Raw genomic sequence first — 27703 nt, 5'->3', positions numbered from 1 at the left:
TCAGAAATGGAACAAGCAGAAACTTAGAAATTGAATGGTTATAAATGAGGCACCAGGACATTTTTTGCCCAAAACCTGGTTGCCTCTGCCAGGAGGCAAGTGGATGTTCCAGCAAGAACAAATATTACTCAGTTTAATATTATTAAATATTTGTGTGTATATACCACATGGGAGGAGAATAGAAGTGTGCTACAGACAGTATTGAGTAAGTAAAGAAACTGGATGACTTTAAAATACATTTTAATCAAGGTCTATACAAAATCAAATCTTGATTAGAAAACAGATACTGAAAAACCAAATGTCTCTAAATGAGCACAACTGAAATCAGTCATTACGTTTTCAGAGCTCATGGAGCTTAAAACATTGAATAATATTCTGATGTATAATTGAAACTGCAATGTTCGAATTGTATTTCTTCTCCAAAAATAATCAATATCCTCTTTTGTGTCTGGGTGTCTAAGTTATACACTTCAGGGAAAACATGCCCATCAAAGCGATCAAGCACAAGACAATGTATGAACAAGAATACATTTTACAAAAGATAAAATGGTAAATTGTCCAGATCCACCAATAAACTCTTCAGGGACTATAATCCCTTTATTAGACTGGCTGAAACTCCAACACTGTCCAACACTTGGATGTGGCTACGCAAATAAAGCTTTGATTCTTTTTGCCACCAACGCAAGGTAAGTCTCAACAAAAAAAAAAATGTACTGAAAAAAATAATAATTCTTACTTCATCTACTAACAAAAGAAAAACATACTGCCATAACTTGCAGGAATGAAAAACAGACCATAGACAAAATGTCAAACTTTTAAAAAGAGAAAATAATCAATTATACAGTGTCCAACAAATCAGTTTGTGTCTCGCTGAGAGATCATCGGCGAGCAGGAGGGATGAGGAGCTGGGTAGCTGTCACAGAATCAGGAAAAAGGTTATGATATGTCGGGAGAGGGACGTATGCCGCTGTGATCATTTTACCTGTGAAGAAAATTACAGTTCAGACAAAACATCTTCATAAACAATGACTCCATCACTGACAATTTACAGTCACCAGCCAGTTCATTAAGTACACCACGTCGGTCCCGAAAACTGATCGCTCCTACATACAGTGAGTCACATTGCCGTGGCTTGCTATATAAAGCATCCAGTTACTTTTGATTGAACGTTAGAATGGGCAAAACGAGGGCCTAAGAGACTAAGCTTGGTATGATGGTAGGTGCCAGCCGAACCGGATCCATTATCTCAGAAACGGCCAGCCTCCTGGGATTTTCACACACGACAAAAGACATTGTCGGCGGCAGTCCTGTGGGTGAAAACAGCTCGATGAGGACGAAGGAGAATGGCAAGAACCGTGTGAGCTAACAGACGGGCCACAAAGGGACAAATAACAGCACAGTACAACAGTGGTGTTCAGAATGGCATCTCGATACACACAAGTTGTCGATCCTTGGGCTATTGCAGCAGAAGACCACACCGGGTTCCCCTCCTATCAGCTAAAATGCACACGTTCACCAAAACTGGACAATTGAGCGGGAAAACATTGCCTGGAATATGACAGCGAGTTCAGTTTACTTGAGTGGCCTGCACAGTCCCCAGACCTCAACCCAATAGAGCCTCTTTGGAATGAGATAGAACAGGCTGTTTGCAGCATGAATGTATCAACATCCAATCTGCAGAAAGTGATGCCATCGCGTCAGCATAGACAAACATCCCTGTGGAATGTTTCCGACACCTAGCACAATGCCCCCCAAAATTCTGGCTGTTCTGGAGACAAAGGGGGGTGCGACACAATACTAGATGGGTGTACCTAATAAACTGTCAGGTGAGTGTATAATTGAGTACCGGTCAGTCAGTTCTCTTACCTGCAAAATATCGACCATGTAATGCGTTTACTGCAGCCATGGCAGCAGGAATGGTTGGACATTTCACATACACGTTGCCCTAAAAAATAAAAAGAATAACTTTAATTTCTATTTAAAACTGCAACCATTACAAAACCATTCAACTACACTTAAGTCTTACTTCAGTGGAATTCTTATCGACGTATATGTGCACAACTCCTCCATGTTTGTTGCATTCCTCAATGACATCATGCTGAATGTCAACATCCCAGCCTGGGTCATCTTCACTGTAAAACCAGATGGGAAATCATCACCCACAAGGGACGAGTGATTGGGACCAGTACTTGGGAACAAATATCATCTTAAGGTCAAAGAAGTCTATAGTTCGTGTACTTTCATCAGCTGACCCCCCTTGGAATACAAAGATGCTGCATTGAACAACTAGATTAACAGTTCAATACTTACGACTGAGGGTTGAACATGTTAGACAGCTGGAAACAGTGTGTAGCAAGTGGCTGGGATGGCAAGTTCATAGCTGTATTCATGTTCATATTCATGTTCATGTTCATAGCAGGATTCATGGCAGCTAAAAAATAAAATAAAAAAGTCAAAATACATCACACTAAACTAAGTGAACTTTATTCATGTTTAATGTGCGTGTCAAGCCAGCCCAGTACTGAAGCCATTCTCACAGACCAGCTCCTCGCATCATATCAACCAATCACAGAGTCTCACTGGCAAAATCAACATATCTAATCAATGCCGGATAAAACCTGCCTTTTACAAATAACTCAGAGAAAACCAGCCATGGCAGTCAGATGGGCTTGTCCAATTGATTAACCTTTTATTACCTGATACAGCAGCCATGGCACCAATAGCAATGGCCCCACTCATCTGTAGGGCTTGCTGTGCGGCTGGAGGAATTTGCAGTCCCGTGCCTGAAAGACATTGAGCTCAACATACGTACTTGTTCACACTTTATAAATCGGTTCTGAAGTGAAACTCAGTATAGAATTTGACGTGATTTAAGTATTATTTCAAGATTCTTTGTAAATACAGGCCCTGGGCTCTCAGGCTTTACCTTCAGCCAGTCTGGCCATGAGCTGCAGACGCCCGGTTGTGCCTAGGTCAATGCCCGTCCTCTCCAGCTCGTCGCTGTCCAGGAATGAACTGGCGGTGGAGGCATCTGTGCGCTCCGTGACATGGCCCACCTTCATGGGCCGGCCGGCCAGCTCAAACCCGTTCAACTGCTCCAGGGCCTTCTTGGCACACTCTGCGTCCGAGAACTAGAGGACACAAATGCCATTTAAATGACTGTTTACATGCACACTAATCAGGGTTTATACAGACAAATTCTTGTTTGTTTTTTTAGGGGTGGATGAGCTTAATATTGCGGAAAGATTGTTGCTTCCGTCAATGTAATTGTCTGCATCATTTCCAATCCCCCATATATTTTTTTGGACCTACCTACCTACATACATACATACAGTGGGGGGAAAAAGTATTTGATCCCCTGCTGATTTTGTACATTTGCCCACTTACAAAGAAATGATCAGTCTATAATTTTAATGGTAGGTTTATTTGAACAGTGAGACAGAATAACAAAAAAATCCAGAAAAACACATGTCAAAAATGTTATAAAATCATTTACATTTTAATGAGGGATATAAGTATTTGACCCCTCTGCAAAACATGACTTAGTACTTGGTGGCAAAACCCTTGTTGGCAATCACAGAGGTCAGACGTTTCTTGTAGTTGGCCACCAGGTTTGCACACATCTCAGGAGGGATTTTGTCCCACTCCTCTGTGCAGATCTTCTCCAAGTCATTAAGGTTTCGAGGCTGACGTTTGGCAACTCGAACCTTCAGCTCCTTCCACAGATGTTCTATGGCATTACGGTCTGGAGACTGGCTAGGCCACTCCAGGACCTTAATGTGCTTCTTCTTGAGCCACTCCTTTGTTGCCTTGGCCGTGTGTTTTGGGTCATTGTCATGCTGGAATACCCATCCACGACCCATTTTCAATGCCCTGGCTGAGGGAAGGAGGTTCTCACCCAAGATTTGACGGTACATGGCCCCGTCCATCGTCCCTTTGATGCGGTGAAGTTGTCCTGTCCCCTTAGCAGAAAAACACCCCCAAAGCATAATGTTTCCACCTCCATGTTTGACGGTGGAGATGGTGTTCTTGGGGTCATTGGCAGCATTCCTCCTCCTCCAAACACGGCGAGTTGAGTTGATGCCAAAGAGCTCCATTTTGGTCTCATCTGACCACAACACTTTCACCCAGTTGTCCTCTGAATCATTCAGATGTTCATTGGCAAACGTCAGACGGGCATGTATATGTGCTTCTTGAGCAGGGGGACCTTGCGGGCGCTGCAGGATTCCAGTCCTTCACGGCGTAGTGTGTTACCAATTGTTTTCTTGGTGACTATGGTCCCAGCTGTCTTGAGATCATTGACAAGATCCTCCCGTGTAGTTCTGGGCTGATTCCTCACCGTTCTCATGATCATTGTAACTCCACGAGGTGATATCTTGCATGGAGCCCCAGGCCGAGGGAGATTGACAGTTCTTTTGTGTTTCTTCCATTCCAACAATCTCACCAACTGTTGTCACCTTCTCACCAAGCTGCTTGGCGATGGTCTTGTAGCCCATTCCAGCCTTGTGTAGGGCTACAATCTTGACCCTGACATCCTTGGAGAGCTCTTTGGTCTTGGCCATGGTGGAGAGTTTGGAATCTGATTGATTGATTGCTTCTGTAGAAAGGTATCTTTTATACAGGTAACAAGGTGAGATTAGGAGCACTCCCTTTAACCTGTTAGGGCTAGGGGGCAGTATTGACACAGCCGGATAAAAAAACGTACCCGATTTAATCTGGTTACTACTCCTGCCCAGTAAATACAATATGCATATAATTATTGGCTTTGGATAGAAAACACCCTAAAGTTTCTAAAACTGTTTGAATGGTGTCTGAGTATAACAGAACTCATATGGCAGGCCAAAACCTGAGAAGATTTCATGCAGGAAGTGGCCTGTCTGAGAAGTAGTGTTTCATCTTGGCTCTTTTTATTGAAGACTCAGGATCTGTGCAATAACGTGACACTTCCTACGGCTTCCATAGGGTCTCAGAGCCCGGGAAAAAGCTGAACGATAGAGGCAGGCACTGGCTTAAACACTATCGCTTTTGGCAAGTGGCCACTCAGAGTACTATGGGCTTAGGCGCGTGCCCGCTTCGACCGAATGCTTTCTTTTCCTTTGTCTGTTTACCTAAACGCAGATTCCCGGTCGGAATATTATCGCTTTTTTATGAGAAAAATGGCATAAAAATGTATTTTAAACAGCGGTTGACATGCTTCGAAGTACGGTAATGGAATATTTAGAATTTCTTTGTCACGAATTGCGCCATGCTCGCCACCCCTATTTACCCTTTAGGATAGTGTCTTGAACGCACGAACAAAACGCCGCTGTTTGGATATAACGATGGATTATTCTGGACCAAACCAACATTTGTTATTGAAGTAGAAGTCCTGGGAGTGCATTCTGACGAAGACAACAAAGGTAATAACATTTTTCTTATAGTAAATCTGACTGATGAGTGCTAAACTTGCTGGGTGTCTAAATAGCTAGCCCTGTGATGCCGGGCTATCTACTGAGAATATTGCAAAATGTGCTTTCACCGAAAAGCTATTTTAAAATCGGACATATCGAGTGCATAGAGGAGTTCTGTATCTATAATTCTTAAAATAATTGTTATGCTTTGTTGAACGTTTATCGTGAGTAATTTAGTAAATTCACCGGCAGTGTTCGGTGGGAATGCTAGTCACATGCTAATGTAAAAAGCTGTTTTTTGATATAAATATGAACTTGATTGAACAAAACATGCATGCATTGTATAACATAATGTCCTAGGGTTGTCATCTGATGGAGATCATCAAAGGTTAGTGCTACATTTAGCGGTGGTTTGGGTTTATGTGACATTATATGCTAGCTTGAAAAATGGGTGTCTGATTATTTCTGGCTGGGTACTCTGCTGACATAATCTAATGTTTTGCTTTCGTTGTAAAGCCTTTTTGAAATCGGACAGTGTGGTTAGATTAACGAGAGTCTTATCTTTAAAATGGTGTAAAATAGTCATATTTATGAAAAATTGAAGTAATAGCATTTCTAAGGTATTTGAATAACGCGCCACAGGAACGCGCCACAAGTGTCCCACCTAGCCCATAGAGGTTAATTATAAAATTGAGGTCCTTGAAAATTGTTGTAAGAGAAAAGTCCAACAAAACTGCTAAGAATAAAGCATTATGCGTTGACATTCACACTATAACATTCAAAAATAAGTCCAAATAAAGTTGCCACTGAAAATACACAGCCTGCATCCATGGCGATTTTTACACCAGTAGATGCTCCAGACAGAAACCATAATTAAAGCTGCAAGCAGCAATGCTGGGGTAGAAGCTATGGGCTCACTGTGCCACCGTCAGGACAAATTGGACACATTGCCCTAAGATAAGATACTTCTGTAATCAATTGAAATAAATTCATTATACATTCCTTATATAAACTGTAACTCAGTAAAATCAGATTTTTTTTTTGTTTACGTTTTTGTTCAGTACAATATGACCCCACTCATGAACACGATGGCGTTCTCCATTTTGCTTCCGATTTGTCTGAAGGTAACCCATACAAACAAATGGAAGTATGGGAGGTAGTTAACCTTTTTGGGACAGACGTTCCGCTAGTGGAACGCCTCACCAATATCCAATGGTAGAGCGTCGCGCGAAAATACAAATACCTCAAAAAAGCTATAACGTAAAAATTTCTCAAACATATGACTATTTTACACCATTTTAAAGACTCGTTAATCTAACCACATTGTCCGATTGTCAGGAGAGTACTCTGCCAAAAATAATCACACAGCCATTTCCAAAGCAAGCATATATGTCACAAAAACCAAAACCACAGCTAAATGCAGCACTAACCTTTGATGGTCTTCATCAGATGACACTCCTAGGACATTATGTTATACAATACATGCATGTTTTGTTCAATCAAGTTCATATTTATATCAAAAACCAGCTTTTTACATTAGCATGTGATGTTCAGAACTAGCATACCCACCGCAAACTTCCGGTGAATTTACTAAATTACTCATGATAAACGTTCACAAAAAACAAATTATTTTAAGAATTATAGATACAGAACTCCTTTATGCAATCGCGGTGTCAGATTTTAAAATAGCTTTTCGGCGAAAGCACATTTTGCATTATTCGCACAGTACTACATAGAGCCATGACTACATGGAACTCTATTCCACATCAAGTAACTGACACTAGCAGTAAAATTAGATAAAAAAAAAAAAAACACCTTATGGAACCTTAATTTTGCTGGACCCCAGGAAGAGTAGCTGCGGATCCATAATAAATACAATATAAATCAAAGGAATCGGGTTTTGAAGTGTCTGTCCTTTATCTAGGATATATAAGAATGCTCAGAAAATGTTTGTTTTTTTGGACACTTATTATAAATATGAACTTCATCGAGCAAAACATACATGTATTGTGTAACATAATGTCCTAGGAGTGTCATCTGATGAAGATCGTCAAAGGTTAGTGCATTATTTAGCTGTGTTTTGGGTTTTTGTGATGCATCTAGTTGCTTGGAAAATGGCTGCGTGATTATTTTTGTCTATGTACTCTAACATAATCTAATTTTATGCTTTCGTCGTAAAGCCTTTTTGAAATCGGAAAATGTGGTTGGATTTACGAGAAGTTTCTTTAAAATTGTGTACAATTTTAGCTGTTTTAGCTGTTTTGATTTTAGCTGTTTTGAATTTGGCGCCCTGATTTTCCACTGGCTGTTGTCAAAATCAATCCCGTTAACGGGATAAGAACGGGAAGGGGTCCCCTAGAGGTTAACCTGTTTGGGATAGGGGGCAGTATTTTCATGGCCGGATAAAAAAAGTACCCTATTTAATCTGGTTACTACTCCTGCCCAGAAACTAGAATATGCATATAATTAGTAGATTTGGATAGAAAACACTAAAGTCTCAAACTGTTTGAATGGTGTCTGTGAGTTTAACAAAACTCAAATGGCAGGCCAAAACCTGAGAAGATTCTATACAGGAATTGTCCTGTCTGACAATTTGTTCTCATTCTAGGGCATCTCTATCAAAAATACAGCATCTCTGCTGTAACGTGACATTTTCTAAGGCTTTCATTGGCTCTAGGAAGGCGCCAGAAAGTGGAATGAGAGCTCTCCAGTCTCTGGGCGAAAAACAGCAGGGGTTTTTGTGAGTGGTCCTTCTGAGAACAATGACACTGGAGCGAGCGTTCACGAGACGACTCCATTTTTTCCTTTCAGTGTTTGAACGAATACAACGTCGCCCGGTTGGAATATTATCGCCATTTTATGAGAAAAATCGCATAAAAATGTATTTTAAACAGCGTTTGACATGCTTCTAAGTACGGTAATGGAATATTTTAAATTTTTTGGTCACGAAATGCGCCGGCGCGTCACCCTTCGGATAGTGACTTGAACGCACGAACAAAACGGAGCTATTTGGATATAACTATGGATTATTTCAACCAAAACAACATTTGTTGTTGAAGTAGAAATCCTGGGAGTGCATTCTGACGAAGAACAGCAAAGGTAATCTAATTTTTCTTATAGTAAATCTGAGTTTGGTGAGGGCCAAACTTGGTGGGTGTCAAATTAGCTAGCCGTGATGGCCGGGCTATCTACTCAGAATATTGCAAAATGTGCTTTCACCAAAAAGCTATTTTAAAATCTGACACCGCGATTGCATAAAGGAGTTCTGTATCTATAATTCTTAAAATAATTTGTTTTTTGTGAACGTTTATCATGAGTAATTTAGTAAATTCACCGGAAGTTTGCGATGGGTATGCTAGTTCTGAACATCACATGCTAATGCAAAAATCTTTTTTTTTTATATAAATATGAACTTGATTGAACAAAACATGCATGTATTGTATAACATAATGTCCTAAGAGTGTCATCTGATGAAGATCAAAGGTTAGTGCTGCATTTAGCTGTGGTTTTGGTTTTTGTGACATATATGCTTGCTTTGAAAATGGCTGTGTGATTATTTTTGGCAGGGTACTCTCCTGACATAATCTAATGTTTTGCTTTCGCTGTAAAGCCTTTTTGAAATCGGACAATGTGGTTAGATTAACGAGAGTCTTGTCTTTAAAATGGTGTAAAATAGTCATATGTTTGAGAAATTTAAGTTATAGCATTTTTTAGGTATTTGTATTTCGCGCCATGTGAATCCACTGGCTGTTGACTAGGTGGGACGCAAACGTCCCACCTTGCCCAGGGAGGTTAAAAGACCTTAGAAAGACAGTGTAGGATAGATATAGGTCTGTAGCAGTTTGGGTCTAGAGTGTCTCCCCCTTTGAAGAGGGGGATGACCGCAGCAGCTTTCCAATCTTTGGGGATCTCAGACAATACGAAAGAGAGGTTGAACAGGCTAGTAATAGGGGATGCAACAAATTCGGCAGTGAATTTTAGAAAGAGAGGGTCCAGATTTTGCAGCTCTTTCAGATCATCAGCTATCTGGATTTGGGTGAAAGAGAACGGGGGAGTCTTGGGCAAGTTACTGTGGGGGGTGCAGGGCTGTTGACCGGGGTAGGGGTAGCCAGTTGGAAAGCATGGCCAGCTGTAGAAAAATGCTTTTTGAAATTGTCAATTATCATGGATTTATCGGTGGTGACAGTGTTCCCCTGCCTTTACAATAGTAAAGGGCTTACATGTGTTCCATATATATACTATTTGTTCCCGGAGAAGGTCAATTTGGGAAATGTATACGTTCCCCGTAACAAATTTGGTAACAGGAAAGGATATATTACAAGTTAAATCAGTTGACAGTGAGCTGTTATGGGTCATATCGTGGGCAGCTGGGAGGAGGTGCTCTTATTCTCCATGGACTTTACCTTAGTGAAATTTGTTGTATTCAGCACGTGACAAACATTTTATTTGATTTAAAGTATGATTTAACTGTCTTTTCTCTTTGCTTATTTGAGCTGTTCTTGCCATAACATGTACTTGGTATTTTACCAAATAGAGCCATCTTCTGTATAACACCCCTACCTTGTCACAAAAACAGATCGGCTCAAAAACATTAAGGAAAGAAATTCCACAGCTGTTAATTGAAATACATTCTAGGTGACTACCTCATGAAACTGTTTGAGAGAATGCCAAGTGTGCAAAGCTGTCATCAAGGCAAAGGGTGTCTACTTTGAAGAACTGAAAATATATATTTTGATTTGTTTAACACTTCTTTGGTTGCTACATGATTCATGTGTTATTTTATAATTTTTATGTCTTCACTATTATCGTCAAAATAAAGAAAAAACCTTGAATGAGGAGGTGTCCAAACTTTTGACTGGTACCGTGTGTGTGTGTGGGTATTATCAATTCTAGCCTAGTTAGTCAAAGCTGCCTGAAAAAAAAGAGGGGTCACATGTTGATAAACTATTTCTTCACATTATACGCGCAGCAATGCACACGGCATTAGGCTACACGCGAATGTTTGTTCCATAATGCAATTAGCAGGGAAACACCATTGTGAGAGGTTTCACGTGACAGATGAATATATGCAACAACTAGCATGGGTTGCTAATATGAATAGGATTGTGCCTTTGGCTAATGGACAACAAAAGAAAGTTGATATGAAAACCAATAGAACATGAGAGAAAAAGACTTAACCTGTTGGGTCTAGGGGGCAGCATTTGCACGTCTGGATAAAAAAAATGTACCCGATTTAATCTGGTTACTAATCCTACCCAGTAACTAGAATATGCATATACTTATTATATATGGATAGAAAACACTCTAAAGTTTCCAAAACTGTTTGAATGGTGTCTGTGAGTATAACAGAACTCATTTGGCAGGCAAAACCCTGAGACATTTTCTGACAGGAAGTGGATACCTGATGTGTTGTATTGACTTTAAACCTATCCCATTGAAAAACACAGGGGTTTAGGAATATTTTGGCACTTCCTATTGCTTCCACTAGATGTCACCAGCCTTTACAAAGTGTTTTGAGTCTTCTGGAGGGAGATCTGACCGAACAAGAGCCATGGAACGGTGATGTCCCATTAGACACCTGGCGCGCTAGTTCATGTTGGGTACCCTCGTTCCAATACGTTATAAAAGAGTATGCATTCGTCCACCTTGAATATTATTCATGTTCTGGTTAAAAAAGGCCCTAATGATTTATGCTATACAACGTTTGACATGTTTGAACGAACGGAAATATATTTTTTCCCCTCGTTCATGACGAGAAGTCCGGCTGGCTTACATCATGTGCTAACGAGACGGAGATTTTTGGACATAAATGATGAGCTTTTTTGAACAAAACTACATTCGTTATGGACCTGTGATACCTGGAAGTGACATCTGATGAAGAGAATCAAAGGTAATGGATTATTTACATAGTATTTTCGATTTTAGATCTCCCCAACATGACGTCTAGTCTGTATCGCAACGCGTATTTTTCTGGGCACAGTGCTCAGATTATTGCAAAGTGTGATTTCCCAGTAAGGTTATTTTTAAATCTGGCAAGTTGATTGCGTTCAAAAGATGTAAATCTATAATTCTTTAAATGACAATATAATATTTTACCAATGTTTTCTAATTTTAATTATTTAATTTGTGACGCTGACTTGACTGCCGGTTATTGGAGGGAAACGATTTCCTCAACATCAATGCCATAGTAAAACGCTGTTTTTGTATATAAATATCAACTTGATAGAACTAAAAATGCATGCATTGTCTAACATAATGTCCTAGGAGTGTCATCTGATGGAGATTGTAAAAGGTTAGTGCATCATTTTAGCTGGTTTTATGGTTTTGGTGACCCTGTCTTTGACTTGACAAAACATTACACACAACTCTTGTAAATGTACTGTCCTAACATACTCTAAATTTATGCTTTCGCCGTAAAACCTTTTTGAAATCGTAAAACGTGGTTAGATTAAGGAGATGTTTATCTTTCAAATGGTGTAACATAGTTGTATTTTTGAAAAATTTGAATTTTGACATTTATTTGGATTCAAATTTGCCGCTCTTGAAATGCACCTGCTGTTGATGGAGTGCACCACGGGTGGCACGCTAGCGTCCCACCTAGCCCCAAGAGGTTAATGGTATATGGAAATCTTTATAAAATAATTGCCAAGACATTTGGTTGGATTTTGGCTAGGCTACTTTGAAGTAGCCAAAACTACATACGAGTCATGTCTTAAAACATTTAGGTTACAAACAATTAAGTATATGTTAAAAATGCATACTGCCTCCAGCTCATTTAAAAGTAATGTGACTTGCTGAAGCCTGCCTAGCTGCCTAAGCTCTTGACTAGTGAATGGGAAGCGCACTTCAATTGCCAGTTGAGAATGTGTTAATTTTTTTAAGTAGCTCTTAAAAAAAATAATAATAATAATAATTGATTGCCTTCAGAATTGTTGCCCAATGATTGGCCTTATTAAAGCACGTTTCACTCCACCAGCAACAAATTGCAGTTTGAGCTCTATCAGCAGCTCTCATGCTACATCACTGGTATTTCATATCAATGAATATGCAAAAATACATTTACATTACTTCGCAATGGGATTTAGATCTTTTGGGCAACTTGATTAATCTGCTTTATATTATATTTTATCGTCCAAAAGCCGGATATTACCGGCTAACGGAAACCCTGGTGTGCATGTAAACGAGCGGATTTAAGTTAATAGAGGAAAATAATAGATTGACTGGATTTAGTGTGATACTTACAGTGATGAAGCCATATCCTTTAGATCTTCCAGTCTCACTGTCCATCATGAGCTGAATACTCTCAATCTGGTGAAAAGACATGGATAACAGATTAAAATCTGCATAGCACTGATATATTGTAGCCCTACAATATTTTTGCAGACAGTGAGTGAGTTATATTAACTTACAACAATGACTTGGCCTACTGTTAACAAATCTACACACCGGCCAACCTTGAAGTATTTTTATCAGTACCACTTCAGCCCCGGCCCTGGACCCCATGACGGCACACGTGCGACACCCACACTGCTCAAATCATAGGCAAATGCTATTTTTTTGCCTATTAATGCCATGTTGGCCAGTAGGAATGGTAGGCTATAGACTTATGGGTCCTTGGTAATTGGCTGCTCTTCAGTAGCTAACTAGAAATATGTTTAAATGTACAAATCAGGGCTCTCCCTAGGATTTTCTGACAAGGTGGTGCTGATGTAGGCCTAAGGTTGGGTTAGAGGGGAGGTCAGGAAGGGGTCCGTCAACTTTCCCCTCAGGAGGTTGGTGCATTTAAAAAATATTTTTTAAACCTGTAACTGCCATTTCCTGAAAGAGTCTGAAATTACAACAAACACATGAACACAAAGTCGTGTTTGATCAAAAATGAAATCGAGGTGGTCTCAATGACACTTTGCATTTTATAGGTTACATTTAAGGTTAATCATTCCAATTAACAGGTGTTTTTATGTGGATAGTCTAGCAAAATTGTACACTGGCTTCTTAACTATGTTTGGGGAGAAAATACTGAATAATTCAATTACCAGATGAAATGTAGTAGTCCAGCCTCTACAGGATCGCTGTCCCCCTGCAGGACGGTTGAGCTAACGTGCACTAATGTGATTAGCATGAGGTTGTAAGTAACAAGAACATTTCCCAGGACATAGACATATCTGATTTCAGCAGAAAGCTTAAAATTCTTGTTAATCTAACTGCACTGTCCAATTTACAGTAGGTATTAGTGAAAAAATACCATGCTATTGTTTGAGGAGAGTGCACAGTTATGAACTTGAAAATGTATTAATAAACCAATTAGGCACATTTGGGCAGACTTGATAGAACATTTTGAACAGAACGCAATGGTTCATTGGATCAGTTTAAGAATTTGCACATACACTGCTGCCATCTACTGGCAAAATCTAAATCGCGCCTAAACTGGAATACATTGCGATCTTTGTCTTGCATTTCAAAGATTAAAGAAAATGATCTTTTACTAGATCAAACGCGTTGTATTCTCCTACATTAAATTCACATTTCCACAAACTTCAAAGTGTTTCCTTTCAAATGGTATCAAGAATATGCATTTCCTTAATTCAGGTCCTGAGCTACAGGCAGTTAGATTTGGGTATGTTATTTTAGGCGAAAATTAAAGGGTCCAATCCTTAAAGGTTTTAACTTACTGTAGGTTATTTGGAATATGAAACTGAACTAGGCCTATATGAGCTTGTTTCAGAGAGCCACCCCTGACCTAATCCAAGTTGGGTATGATTACTAAGCTACCATTCATTCAACATGTTTTGTTGTCATTGGTGATCTGACTGTTATCATATAATTTGAAGCCTGCTGTTGACATACAGCTATATCAATAGGAGAGATCAAGAAATGATTCATTAACAGACAAAGATTAGTAGGCCTTAAATAACTTTCTGTGAAGGACGGTATTAGCAGAAAAGCTCCCGTGGCCACATCTGTATCCATCCACACTACCTTGCTCGTCAACGCGCTTGCACCTACTACCGTTGGCGATCAAAGCATGTGCGGGCAGGAAAGTGTTCGCGCTTAGTTGACTTAACGCTGTCGCTAACTACCTTGTCCGTAACGACACCTTAGCTAAGGAGCTCACTACAAAAGTGGTTGTGTGCTTGACTAACACTTAGGGCAGGGGGCAGTATTTTGACGTCCGGATGAAAGGCGTGCCCGTAGTAAACTGCCTGCTACTCAGGCTCAGAAGGTAGGATATGCATATTATTAGTAGATTTGGATAGAAAACACTGAAGTTTCTAAAACTGTTTGAATGATGTCTGTGAGTATAACAGAACTGATATGGCAGGCAAAAACCTGAGAAAAATCCAACCAGGAAGTGTGGAAATCTGAGGTTTGTAGTTTTTCCAAGTGATTCTCTATCCAATACACAGTGACTTAGGGTTCATTTTGCACTTCCTAAGGCTTCCACTAGATGTCAACAGTCTTTAGAACATTGTTCAATGCTTCTACTGTGAATATTGAGAGAACAAGAGGTCCTGGAGTCAGATGACAGAATGACATGGCCTCAGTGGCGCGCGTTGCCGTGAGAGTTAGCTCTGTTCCTTTTCTTTTTTGAAGACAAAGTAATCGTCCGGTTGGAATATTATGGAAGATGCATGATAAAAACATCCTAAAGATTGATTCTATACATCGTTTGACATGTTTCTACGAACTGTAATAATTTTTTTGACTTTGTCTGAACTTAATGTGCGAGCACTAGCGCATTTGGAGTACTCGACCGAACGTGCGAACAAAAAGGAGGTATTTGGACATATACATGGACTTTATAGAAACAAATGAACATTTATTGGGGAACTGGGATTCCTGGGAGTGCATTCTGATGAAGATCAAAGGTAAGTGAATATTTATATTTCTGAGTTTTGTTGACACCACAAAATGGCGGGTTTGGTTTCGTGTCTGAGCGCCGTACTCAGATTATTGCAAAGTGTACTTTCGCTGTAAAGTTTTTTTTAAATCTGACACAGCGGTTGCATTAAGGAGAAGTGTATCTATAATTCTTTGAATAACAGTTGTATATTTTATCAACGTTTATGATGAGTATTTCTGTAAATTGATGTGCTCGTTCACCAGAAGTTTTGGGAGGCAAAACATTTCTGAACATTACACGCCAATGTAAAATGGTGTTTTTGGATATAAATATGAACTTTATCGAGCAAAACATACATGTATTGTGTAACATGAAGTCCTATGAGCGCCATCTGAGAAATATCAAAGGTTAGTGATTAATTTTAGCTGTATTTCTGGTTTTTGTGATGCCTCTCCTTGCTTGGAAAATGGCTGTGGTTTTTCTTGTATAGGTGCTGTCCTAGCATAATCTAATGCTATGCTTTCGCCGTAAAGCCTTTTTGAAATCGAACGTGGTTGGATTAACGAGAAGTGCATCTTTAAAATGGTGTAAAATAGTTGTATTATGAGATTTTGGTTGTTTTGAATTTGGCACCCTGCTATTTCACTGGCTGTTGGCAGTGTGTCCCGCAGGTGGGACGCTAGCGTCGCACCTCCCCCAGAGGTTAAACATTTTGTTCTACATTTTTCCTCACAGTGGTATCAACAGACAAAGTGGTGAGCTGCCATCCAGCTTGAGGGAGGAAAATAATACTATGACTACGGTTCGGAGCAGAGAGCTAGATTTTTTTCTCCTCGTCCAAGTCCTCTGATTGGCTCAGTGCCATCTTCAGACGGTTGAGTCAAAAACCACAATGTGCCAACTAAAAGCCTATTTTGCATATTTTAGGGTCGTTTTTCATATCAGCGTGCTTTGACCTGAAATTGCATGCATGGTACGCAAAATGCATCCAGGTTGGCATGTCTGAGTGTGATGAGTAGATTATGATTTTTCCCTTATGTTAGTCTGCAAATGTGATAGACGCATGGAATGCTTTATTATAAAAGGTGATTTGTGTGTGGAGAAACAGCTTCCCCAAACTTGAAACAAATGCACCACCTATGGGTACATTGTACAACAGCTCTCACCCTTCCAAAAGGCTCAAAAATTCCTCTCAGCATCTCCTCTGTGATGTTAAAGTGTAAGGATCCGACGTAGAGCCTCATCGGGCCAGCGTTGCCCTTCTGCAGGTTGTTGGCCATGGCAGCAGCCCTGTTTTTTTCAGCCTAGAAAGAACACACACAAAGTGACCGTAGGGAAATGGTGCAAAACGCCTCAGGCTGTTAAAATAAAGGCTGTCGAATGATTTAAATAATTAAGTCAAGTTAAGCACATGGTTTTCTATAGTTAACTATGAATAATTTACATTTTTCCAATTTGACCCTAATCAAAAAGGTTTCAATTGAAAACATTCCATTGAGTTGTATAACCTATTCTAAAACATCTAAGGCAGGTCTGATTTAAAAGTTAATGTAAAATATCATAGATCTTGCCTAGGCTACTTTGTATCCATGTTCAAGATAAACTAACCACAAGCTGCTAATGCATTAGAATTTGGATCATTTCAAAATATTTTGACCTGAACTACAACAAAAACGAACTAGTTCTGTTTTGATTAAAATCATTGTGGGAAATTAGTGTTGAATCTAGTCATTCAGCCAAGGCATTCTAAACATTCTCATTTGGATCGCTAGCTAATGTTAGCATAACTGACTAGCTACTTCTGTGCAAATCAAGTTTTTGCTGTTTCCTAAAGAACTGCCAGAGAAGGTGTTTATGGTTGAACTTTCTGTACGTTTTCCTTCAAATTTGTGGCTGAGGTGCATGCATAGTGGATGGTTTCAGCACCACAAGTAGGGTGTCCACCCACTCTGCCCAGAGTTGGTGAAAACTCACTTTAGTGATGAAATTTCACTTATGTTAGAAAATACATTTTACCAAGACAAATGTGATTATTCATGTTCAGAAACATTCCGAGGGGCCTTTCTCAAACATATTAACATTATATCCAAAAAAAAAATCGTATTTAGCATAACACGAGCTGAATTAAATGTAAAAGGCGGTGAAAATGAATCGCTTGTGTCCGCTGACATTTCACAGAGGTACGCTTGTTATTGTGAGAAATCGTCGAGGAATAACCAGCATTTCTAATTAGTATCTAAAATGTATACTAAAATATGAAAACATTACATCTTGTCTCAAAATCGATATTACCTCTATATTAGGGATGCGAGCACTTAAACGAAATTGGGATCCTGACGATAAGAAAAATCCCTAATGGAAAATTATATTTGGTGGGTTTTCCCACACAAAATTAAAATCAGTGCAGCCGATTCTCTCTCATCGCTAATGATACAAGTGCGCCTGAGCAGTCGGTTGCGTGTAGAATATCCTAGCCTATTCATTAACGATAGGCCCTGCTTTGCTGAAGTTGCAAGACAAGAAATTGCTAAATACAGCATTCCATTGCAAGATAGTTTTTGATTTCCAATAGGATGAGTGAACTGTTCCGACTCCGTCTGCCTGGTGGCCGACCTGCCTATACTGTGCCCCTCCTCTCTCTCCGTCCCTCGCTAGCTCACTATGAAAGATGCAAGTGTTTGTGTTCTCGTAAGTATGGCAACTAAATCAGTCTCCTTCTTACCAAAAATACTGAATCTTACGAGTCAATTCAGGGCCAGCCCGCCAATTAGGCAGGGGTGGCGTTTTTAGCTAAAATGACTGACATAAAACCTAAATTCTGCCCAAAAATAATGATAATTTCTCTCACCCAGCGGCATATGTGCCTGTGGAAATCAGCAGACTCCTACAAGATTACAAGAAGAAATCTAGGGCCTCCCGAGTGGCGCAGTGGTCTAAGACACTGCTTCGCAGTGCTAGCGATGCCACTAGAGATCCTGGTTCGAGTCCAGGCTCTGTCGCAGCCTGGGGAGACCCATGGGGCGGCGCACAATTGGCCCAGCGTCGTCTGGGTTAGGGGAGGGTTTAGCCGGCAGGGATGTCCTTGTACCATTGCGCTCTAGCGACTCCTGTGCCGGGCACAATGCTGACACAGTCGCTAGATGTAGTGTTTCCTCCGACACATTGGTGCGGCTGGCTTCCGGGTTAAGCGGGCATTGTGTCAAAAATCAGGCTTGGCTGGGTTGTGTTTCAGAGGACGCACAGCTCTCGACCTTCGCCTCTCCCGGGTCCGTACGGGGTTGCAGCGATGGGACAAGACTAACTACCAATTGGATACCACAAAATTGGGGAGAAAAAGGGGTAAAAAAAACAATTTAAAAAAGAAAAGAAATCTGTAGGTCAGTTGTTAAACAAGTATTTCTTTTCATTTTTATAAATGACATACTGCAATTCACATAGTTGCAAACACTTAATTCTTTCACAAATTTACCTGATGTTGTTCCATTTCTTCTCGTAACATGGACCCAGAACTTAATTGAGCATCGGTTCTGTTTATTTAAGAGACACAGTTTTCCATGCGAAAAAAAACCTGCTAAATCACAAAATGTGTTTGATTTTATATTTAACCATTCATTTATTGTAGGATATTTGGCCTTTTTTACTTAATTTCTGTTTTAATTAAATACATAATTTGAAGAACAAACTGTGACAATTCATATCTTGCAGTAAAATGCTTTAAGAGACAAGTTTAATGTTAAAAGGTAATGTTCTTACTTAAATTGTCCTGATCATATAGGCCTAGGCGATATCCACCCAAAATAGAATTTATGAATTCAGTATGTTCTATAATTTAAATTGTAAACAATAGCACAACAATTTTTTTCAATCTGGAAGGTAAACTCAAAGTATTCAATTTCACGGTGTATTTCGGATGGAATCGATGCATTAGAATGTACCAAAGACCAAAATAGAGCTTTTTTTCTTTCAAAAAAATAATAATTTTTTACCACATTTTGTCTCTGGCCTACATTTTTCTGACCATCCTACAAGGGTACGAACTCCAATAACTTTTGAACGGATTATGATAGAGACATGCTGTTTGGACCATTGGTTTTCTTAAAGGAGTATCTACACAAATAACATTATTTTACCCATTGGGCAAAAGAAGAGTTTTTGAATGGACACCCTACCACAAGAAAGACTGACAGCTCTACTGCAGCTGCATGTTGCGCTCAAATGGGGGCGTTCGGGGGGAAAAAAGACATTAGGAAAAAAATTGGCGCAATTAAATTAACATTTTAAGGCATGAACATTTCAAAAGTTAACTACAATTCATCAATTCACTTTGACAGTTCTAGTTAAAATAAATAGAAAATGTAAAATCCATGTGAGATGATTACTGACCATTACCTGCGAGGCCTGAACAATGATTGGCACCCCCAGAAGTCGCTGACCAGACAATCCTATAGCCAGCGGCACAGAGTTGGCCTCCACAAACTCAATGTAAGCTATCCCCTTCGACCTCCTCGAATTTCTGTCAGAGATCATGCGCACATCTCTCACCTTGAAAATGAACAAAAATAATCTGTTTTCGAATGGATGGTTTAGGCATAAGAGAAAAAGACATTGCTAAATCCATTGGTCTTGGTGGCTGTGATAAGTCAAAAATAAGAATTTGCACCAGGTGCAACACCCATCTTCTCAAAATAAAATGAAATATTGCACACGTCACACCTGGCGCAAACACCAAACTTTTTTCAGCAGGAATGACAATGACATTACAAGCAGAGATACTCACTTTTCCCACTGCAGAGAAGAACTCTTCCAGGTCTCGTGGACGGATTCTGGCTGCCAGCTGCATGCAAAACACAGTGCGAGCATCCCTTTCCTCTGGAGTCAGGTTGTCAATTGGCTGCCTGTAGAAACAAAGCATTGACTTACTCTGAGATAAACCCATTTTTTGTCTTTCACAGTGGCCTCAATCTTTGAGAAAAGCACGTGTATTTTACTATATTTGGCCATCAAAATGGTCATCGAGAACAAAAATCATGTGCCAGCTACTCTTCAAGTTTTGGGCAAGTCTACTATGGGCCAAACGTCCCCTCCCTTTTTGAATCGCAGTCTGGTGACAGGTGTTAAGATACCATATGTTACATAACTGTCCGCAAAGTATTATCAAAATGGTAAGCCTACTTTGTCGAGCAAGGGTACACAAGCTTTAAAAGTGGAATGTCAACCTGATTGAGTTACGATGCGTCTTCTCTAAAGTAGGTAGGTAAGAGAGGTAGGGCCACAGATTGCACACTACCACGATACACATCCTACACCTAGGGGGAAATGGCTGCTGAGGACAGGAAAAGAAGCTCTGTGGGATGCACGGGCAAGGGAGATTAACAAGCTAATCAGCTGAACAAGTGATCTCCCGACCCGCGGGGCTTTTGATTTTGTGTCTTTTGTTTGACGCCCTTTTGGAGTTCGATTTGTTATTTGTTTGTCACCAACTGAACATAAATGACACGCTTGGGCTGGCTGACCACGGAGTCACATCAGAGCTGTCCCCCTAGATCCCTGGTATGCAAACCCGCGGTCCCCAGGCACACACCCCCAACACTGTCCACACAATCATACTTTCGTGTTAATGCACACTGTCAGGTTGCAGAGGAAATAGGCAAACTTAAGTCCCCTAGACAAAGTGAGTATAGCGCAACAGTAAGGTTGTTTTAACACTTACCTCACAGGACTCTTCTCTTTCTTGAAAGGGCTTCGGCTTCTGGAACGCCTTCGGCTGAAAGAAAGGGCTCCATTAGAATCTATATGAGTTGATTCATTGCAGCATCACACAGCACAAAACTACCCACACAAACGGCAGAAAATAGTGTAATAGAAACCTTAGCTTGATGACAGGTGGAGGGCCAATCTTCCCTCTGGAACCACCGTTAAATTTCGGCCCAGAGCTGCGATTGAAAACAAGGTTTATCTCAGTACCTAAGGCCACTACTACTGATCTCATAAGGGGGATAAGGCACTCCAGGAATTAAATTGTGCCAGTCAAGACACTGCAGGCAGGAGTAGGAGGGTTGTTATTTGTTTATTTGGATTCCCATTAGCTTTTGCAGAAACTACTCTTCCTGGGGTCCAAAATAAACAGTGGTTTTGGGGTCCATGTGATGGCACTTGCCTTTCAAAACACTTAGCCTAATCAATCTCTTCACTTGAACAAAACCCTTTAACCTGCAAACCTAAACGTTCCACATCTTGTCTCAACTACTGATAAAAAGCAATGCCTTAATTGTCCATTTGAACTGGAGCTGAATGCGAACGAGACGCTCACATTTTCCTATACAGACTGGAGTGATGCAGACTCAAGGGAAATGCTGACACCAGATGAGGCATACATACAAGGTAGTCTTGTGGTCCCTGTAGCGGCCGCTGCGCTCCCTGCTCCGAGTGCGGCTCCGGCGCCTCTCCTTGCTGCGGCTCCGCTTTCGCTCGCGGCTGCGGCTCCTCTTGTGGTCATGGCTCTTCTTGCGATCACGGCTCTTGCTTCTCTTCCGGTCTTTGCTTCGGCTCCTGCTCTTCTTTTTCCTGCGGAAAGAGAATGACTCAATGTAAGGCAGATCAATAAACACATAGAATAAATACATTTGGGTGAGTGTTGATTGTTACCAAAGCATGTCTGTTTCACTTACTTCTTGCTGCGTTCCTCATGGCCATTGGGACTACTGGGCTTGATCTCATCCTAAGCAGGGCCAATAGAAGAACAGCATAAGGACGAAGAGGCAACATTTCAAGTTGTCAGTATCAAGGTGTGGGAACAAGAGAAAATATAGTTTAAAAAAAGTATTCATACAAAAGTTAAGACAGATCTACAGGTAGGTTATTTTAATGACTGTCTACCAGCCCCCCCCCCCCCAATCATAAATGTTGATTACTCATGTTGCATAAAATCACTGAGTACTATGAGTACTAACACATAACCTAAATCTCAGGTGCATGTCTTCAGCAGCCCCATCAGGATCATCACCAAGGCTATTCTTTGCCTAACATGCTGACCACACCGCTCAGGTCGCGTGCACGAGCGTTGCAAAATAAATTTACACATACATGTTACTCAATCATTGTGGCCAGACGCTAAAATAGAAACAGGTTCTATTTGTGATGCTCAACACGCTGCAAGTCCAGCCTCACCCATCTCCTCATTGGTTTTTAAGAGCATATACCCACGTCCCAGCAACCCCATTGGTGTTCAGGAGCATTTACCCACGTGGGTGATTGAAAGATGAACTGACGTCCACACTTCAGTCGGTTGTAGTAATGCACCGTAAAGTTGGTTGCTAACCACCACATTAAAGCCCAATGAAGTAAAAAAGAAGCCTGAGGAAGGAGGAGAGATTACGAGAAAGGAATTTTGTTTACCATTTTATCTGTGGATTAATTGTCTGAGTAGAGGACCTTGTGCATTTCAGGTAAAATAACCCAATGTTTATATCCCAGGACAAATTAGCTAGCAACAGCAAGCTAGCTAAATCGCCATAGATGTTTAATGCTTTGCGACCTGTCCCCAAATGAATATAGTTGGTTCAGTTTGTTTTGATATTTCAACCTGCGTGTCCTGATCGTGTCTGGTGTGGAGGTACAAAATCAACATGCGTGTGTCCGGTTTGGTCAGCATGTAAGACCAATGCGCCCATGCTAGCAGTGAGACAGATCGATTTCCAGTGGGGGGGGGGATGCCATTCTAGTGATCTCCACCCAGTTTCATTTTGTGGACTGTAAGAGCTTGCCCTGAAGCAAACAGGGATTCACACTGCTTAGCAATACTGACTTCATGATTAAATATAAGATGAGTTATACGAAATTCCTTAGTTGGTGCTGTAGCCAGCAGCATAGACGAGTTCCATGTTTCCTACAGTTTGTACTTAGTGCTATCAAATTTAGCCTTTACATAAAACAGTGGCAAATATAATGGACTTATGGGGAAATAAACATTTGTGAATGAGCATGCAAAAATAATTACATTCTGGTCAACCATGGAGAAAATGCTATTTTGCGTTAAACAGGTTATGTCAAATAACTTCGTGAAAGCAGCATGACGACAAAATCCACACATTCTCTCTCACTAGAATGAAAAATAAGAGTAAACATTGTGAACGGACCTGCTTCCTCTACTTAACCACACACCTCATTTACTGAAGGTAAAGGACATACAATCATGTATTTCAATAATGTGTCAGCTTACCAAACCTTTATCATTACAGAGGCAGACAGAGTCAACCATGTGGAACAACCACAACATGCATACAAATAACTGACTACCGTCTCCATGGTACGTCTTTTAAATGAAAGGAACTGTCTTCTCAAACAGGCCCGGTCAGCATTTGTGTTTTTCCTAATCGACCGGGCTAACGCTCTGCAATCTGTCACAAAGCAGCGTAATGGCTATATGTGAGGTGAAACAGTCAGAAGACTTGAACTAACATTACAATTGTCTGTAATTTAGGCTAAAATAGGGAATCTATTCTGAACACCTCACATACAGCCCTGGATTCTACTTTGTGACAAACTCCTCAGACATGTGACAAGAATTGTTTGACAGCTGTCAAATTCTTGGTTACCACCCTCATGAGCATAAGATTCACCCAAATGAAAGGTATTGCGCATTAGCAATGGGTTTCGCATTGCCCATGCATAAAAAGTTAGCCCAGTTGATAAAATATTGGAGAATGCCAATTGGGCCTGATCAAGAACCCAGTTCCTAAATTAAATGTTATTTTGCATCCACTGCATTCGCCTTGAAGACTGGCCATTCGATGACCACAATTATGTTACCAAGGGGACCACAGTACAGCAATACATTGGGCAATTACTACCTTCATTTTTTGACAGATCACACTGGAATTCATGGAAGTAGAGGTGAGATATCGTTAGGCAAGTCTACAAAAAGAGATAGATGGGCGTTTATTCATAGTCTCAAAAGGAACTGCAGCATCACATCAGAAACACATAGAATAAGCTACTAGAAATATAGGGTCTGGGGCAAAGTGGTGACATAGGCCATCAAAGTATTTACAATAAGGTGCATTAAAATCACAAACGTATTGCCTGGGCCTGTCTGACATTAGACACTGACAAAAATATTTTTTTGAAACAGCAAAATACTAAAATATTTTATTCCAGCGTTCATCGTGGGGTCATTTGGAAAACGCCCCTGGTGTTAAAAGGAATGGTTTTGTTGCGATATGGACACAGTATTTACAATACAGTGCATTACAAATCACAAACAATACCTTAGGCCAAAACCCACCTTTCTATACGGAGCCTCAAGCATTGCTTCTATATCAAAGTCATCAGCCATGATGATGGAGCACTAAAGGGGAAGATAAACATAATTTGAACACATCATTAACGTTAGCTACAACACGTCATACGAGAACCGTGTATTTCCACCCCGTTGATGCAAGAGTTTATTCTGCATTCATTGTACCACAACCTGCTAGCTAGCCAACACATGCTTGTTAACGGAATGTTAGCTAGTTAACAGGTAAGCTTCAGTTCACCCCGCTAAATATGAGCGGTCTGTGTGTCTACCATACCGGCTTGTCCATATGAGATGATTGGTTGGGTAACATGTTCACTTGACCACGTTAGCTAGCTAGTTACCTAGCGTTAGGTAGCACATAGATGAACACGGGAGGTAGCGAGGTAACTAACGCTAGCTAGCTAACGTTACCTAGCTAGCTATGACCACACACGAAGTAGCAAGCTAGCTAGGCAACTATAATGCTATGCAAGAAAACTATCTGGCTAACAATTACTATACAACGTATTAAGAAAGACAATGTTCAGGCATTAATGTACCTGAAAAATGTTGTTTCTTCTCAAACAAGACGGACTCCTGAGGGTTTCTTGTTGCGTTTTCTTGTTGCCACAAACTAGCTAACGTTAGCGAGTAGGCCTCTAGTCGTTTTCCTTCCGCGTTGCTAATAGCAAACAAACAATAGCTACATGTAACTTCAAATGTGGGTTTTGATACCCCAAAGCAGTAGATACTGTGTAAACAGACAACAATTTAAATAACCTTGATGTGCTGAGAAAAATGTATGCGAGTTCGAAAATACTGTTGCTGCGTCTTGTTCCCCGCGCTCATCTAATGGCGCATGCTGTAAAGAATCCGTGGTCGCGTTCCAGGCTGACTATATTCAAAGATTGTCTATTCTAATGAAAAGATATTCGGGTGACCACTTTAACAATGGAAATACATGTCCTCAAAGATGGAAGGCAGGCGGGAGGAGGCGAGGTCAGGTGGGACCATTCTAGCCAATGAGAGGGCAGATACGTGTGTGAACGATAAGCTATATACAAGCTGTGTTTCACTTAGGTTTACCTGGCGGGACGTTTTGATAACCGTGTAAATCTCTCTAGGTAGGCCAAGGTGACTTTATCAACATATTCGCCTGTATTTACTCCCGAAAAATGAAACGCTAGTTAGCCGCTAATGTGGCTATCATAACGAGTTACAAATGCTATGATCTGGACGAGACTGCAGAACCGAGGAAAAAGTAAGAATCTCTGGATATATTATCTCATGTTTGCTAACTGTAGTAATCAATAAATTGGCGTAAATATGTATTTAAATGGACAATTATGTACACTAGTGCAAGTTTTAAATTGACACAATACCTGTTAGCAAAGGACGTGCAGGAACTTGCAGGGATTTGAAGTTTTGCATAATGTCTACTTTGATGCTATGGGTATTATGACACCTCCAATGTGGGGCGCTATATGGAAATGAGTTTGGAATACATGGTGGTTTGTAGTCTGTCAGTGGCCATTTTAAAATGAATGGAATGGCTATTCTAGTCCTTCTACTTTTTTGAGTTTGATAGACTATTTAAAGTTAATCTAACTCTTATTCTGTATTTTATGGTCATAACAGCCTGAATATGCTGGATCTCGTCTGATCTTGGAAGTTAAGCAGTGTCAGGCCTGCTTAGCAATTGGATGGGAGACTCCTGGGAATACCAGCTGCTGAAAACTTTCTGCCCAGTAGAGTGTACTGTTGTAAACTTTCTGTTATTTAGAACGGTGAGAATATGGTTTTATTAAATGGTGCGTTTATGGTCAATTTGGTCGCTGTCCGTAAAGGTGGTGCTGATAAATGTGTTGGTCAGATTCATTTTCCTTCTAATCTTTTAGAGCTGAAATCTTTATGTAAAGTTCTCAGTATTCCAGGGAAATAATCTTCAGGCTATATCCAAAAGATTAAGGAATACATGGTGGTTTGTAGTCTGTTTCAATGGACATTTTAAATGTAATAGCTATTCTAGTCCATCTACGTTTTTGAGTAATACCAGCCCATATTTGCCGGGATCAGGCCTGGTTAGTACTTTGATGGGAGGCCACCTGGGAATACCAGGTGCTGTAAACTTTTTTTGCCCAGTAGTTACTGTTGTAAACGCTCTTGTATTTATAACATTAATAATATAAAGGCCATTTTAAAATGGAATGGGTATTCTAGTCTCCCGACTATTTTGGTGTACACAAACTTGAAATAGTCTATCCAACTCTCTTTTCATACCTTACAGCTATACCAGGCTGAATACCCCAGAAGCTTTCGCCTGGTCTTTTTTTATACCTTTATTTAACTAGGCAAGTCAGTTAAGAACAAATTCTTACTTACAATAACAGCCTACCAGGGAACAGTGGGTTAACTGCCTTGTTCAGGGGCAGATCGACAGCTCAGGGATTCGATCCAGCAACCTTTCAGTTACTGGCCCAACACTAACCACTAGGCTACCTGCCACCCCTGGTCAGTGCTGTGATAGGAGACCACCTGGTAATAACAAGTGCCGTTAGCTTTTGCCCAGCAGAGTGTACCGTTGCTCTGGCCTGCTCGCCTCCCTACCTCTGAGGAAGCACAGTTCCCGCTCAGCCCAGTCAAAACTGTTCGCTGCTCTGGCACCCCAATGGTGGAACAAGCTCCCTCACGACGCCAGGACAGCGGAGTCAATCACCACCTTCCGGAGACACCTGAAACCCCACCTCTTTAAGGAATACCTGGGATAGGATAAAGTAATCCTTCTAACCCCCCCCCCCCCCTTAAAAGATTTAGATGCACTATTGTAAAGTGGTTGTTCCACTGGATATTATAAGGTGAATGCACCAATTTGTAAGTCGCTCTGGATAAGAGCGTCTGCTAAATGACTTAAATGTAAATGTTGCAAACGCTCTTGTATTTATAACAGTAATAATATAAAGGCCATTTTCAAATGGAATGGTTATTGTAGTTTTTTGACTATTTTGGTGTACATTAACTCTAAATAGTCTATCCAAATCTCATTCTATAGCTTACGGCCATACCAGCCTGAATATGCCTGATGTAATCTGATCTCGGAAGCTGAGCAGGCTTGCGTATTGTTAGTACTTGGATGAGAGACCGCCTGGGAATAACCAGTGCTGTGAGGCGACCGGGAGACCCATGAGGTGGTGCAGA

At 40.5% G+C, this 27703-nt stretch overlaps 1 protein-coding gene across 12 annotated transcripts; it reads right to left on the bottom strand.

Annotated features, from left to right (window-relative positions):
* Positions 1 to 223: 223 nt before the first annotated feature.
* Positions 224 to 25471, bottom strand: LOC106565016 (RNA-binding protein 39). 12 transcript variants are annotated; one of them, XM_045691365.2, is made up of 18 exons: positions 25289 to 25471; positions 25069 to 25190; positions 24515 to 24577; positions 24081 to 24144; positions 21900 to 21949; positions 21610 to 21795; positions 21099 to 21164; positions 20942 to 20995; positions 20009 to 20126; positions 19615 to 19773; positions 16398 to 16535; positions 12633 to 12698; positions 2927 to 3131; positions 2697 to 2783; positions 2311 to 2431; positions 2027 to 2132; positions 1867 to 1945; positions 224 to 982 (listed from the first exon to the last, which is right to left on the bottom strand). In XM_045691365.2, exons 4-18 carry the CDS (start codon positions 24111 to 24113, stop codon positions 879 to 881), a joined length of 1572 nt encoding a protein of 523 aa, XP_045547321.1. In that variant the 5' UTR covers positions 24114 to 24144; positions 24515 to 24577; positions 25069 to 25190; positions 25289 to 25471; the 3' UTR covers positions 224 to 878. The 12 variants fall into 12 exon arrangements, with proteins under 12 accessions (XP_045547321.1, XP_082815101.1, XP_013987056.1 ...); XM_082958975.1 differs by lacking the exon at positions 24081 to 24144 and adding an exon at positions 22471 to 22584; XM_014131581.3 differs by lacking the exon at positions 24081 to 24144.
* Between the last annotated feature and the right edge of the window lie 2232 nt (positions 25472 to 27703).

This window comes from Salmo salar, chromosome 12 (genome assembly GCF_965601325.2).
Source record: "Salmo salar chromosome 12, fSalSal1, whole genome shotgun sequence".
Classification (NCBI taxonomy): domain Eukaryota; kingdom Metazoa; phylum Chordata; class Actinopteri; order Salmoniformes; family Salmonidae; genus Salmo; species Salmo salar.
Note: the sequence above shows the minus strand (reverse complement) of the source record. Positions and strands in the feature narration are given on the sequence as shown.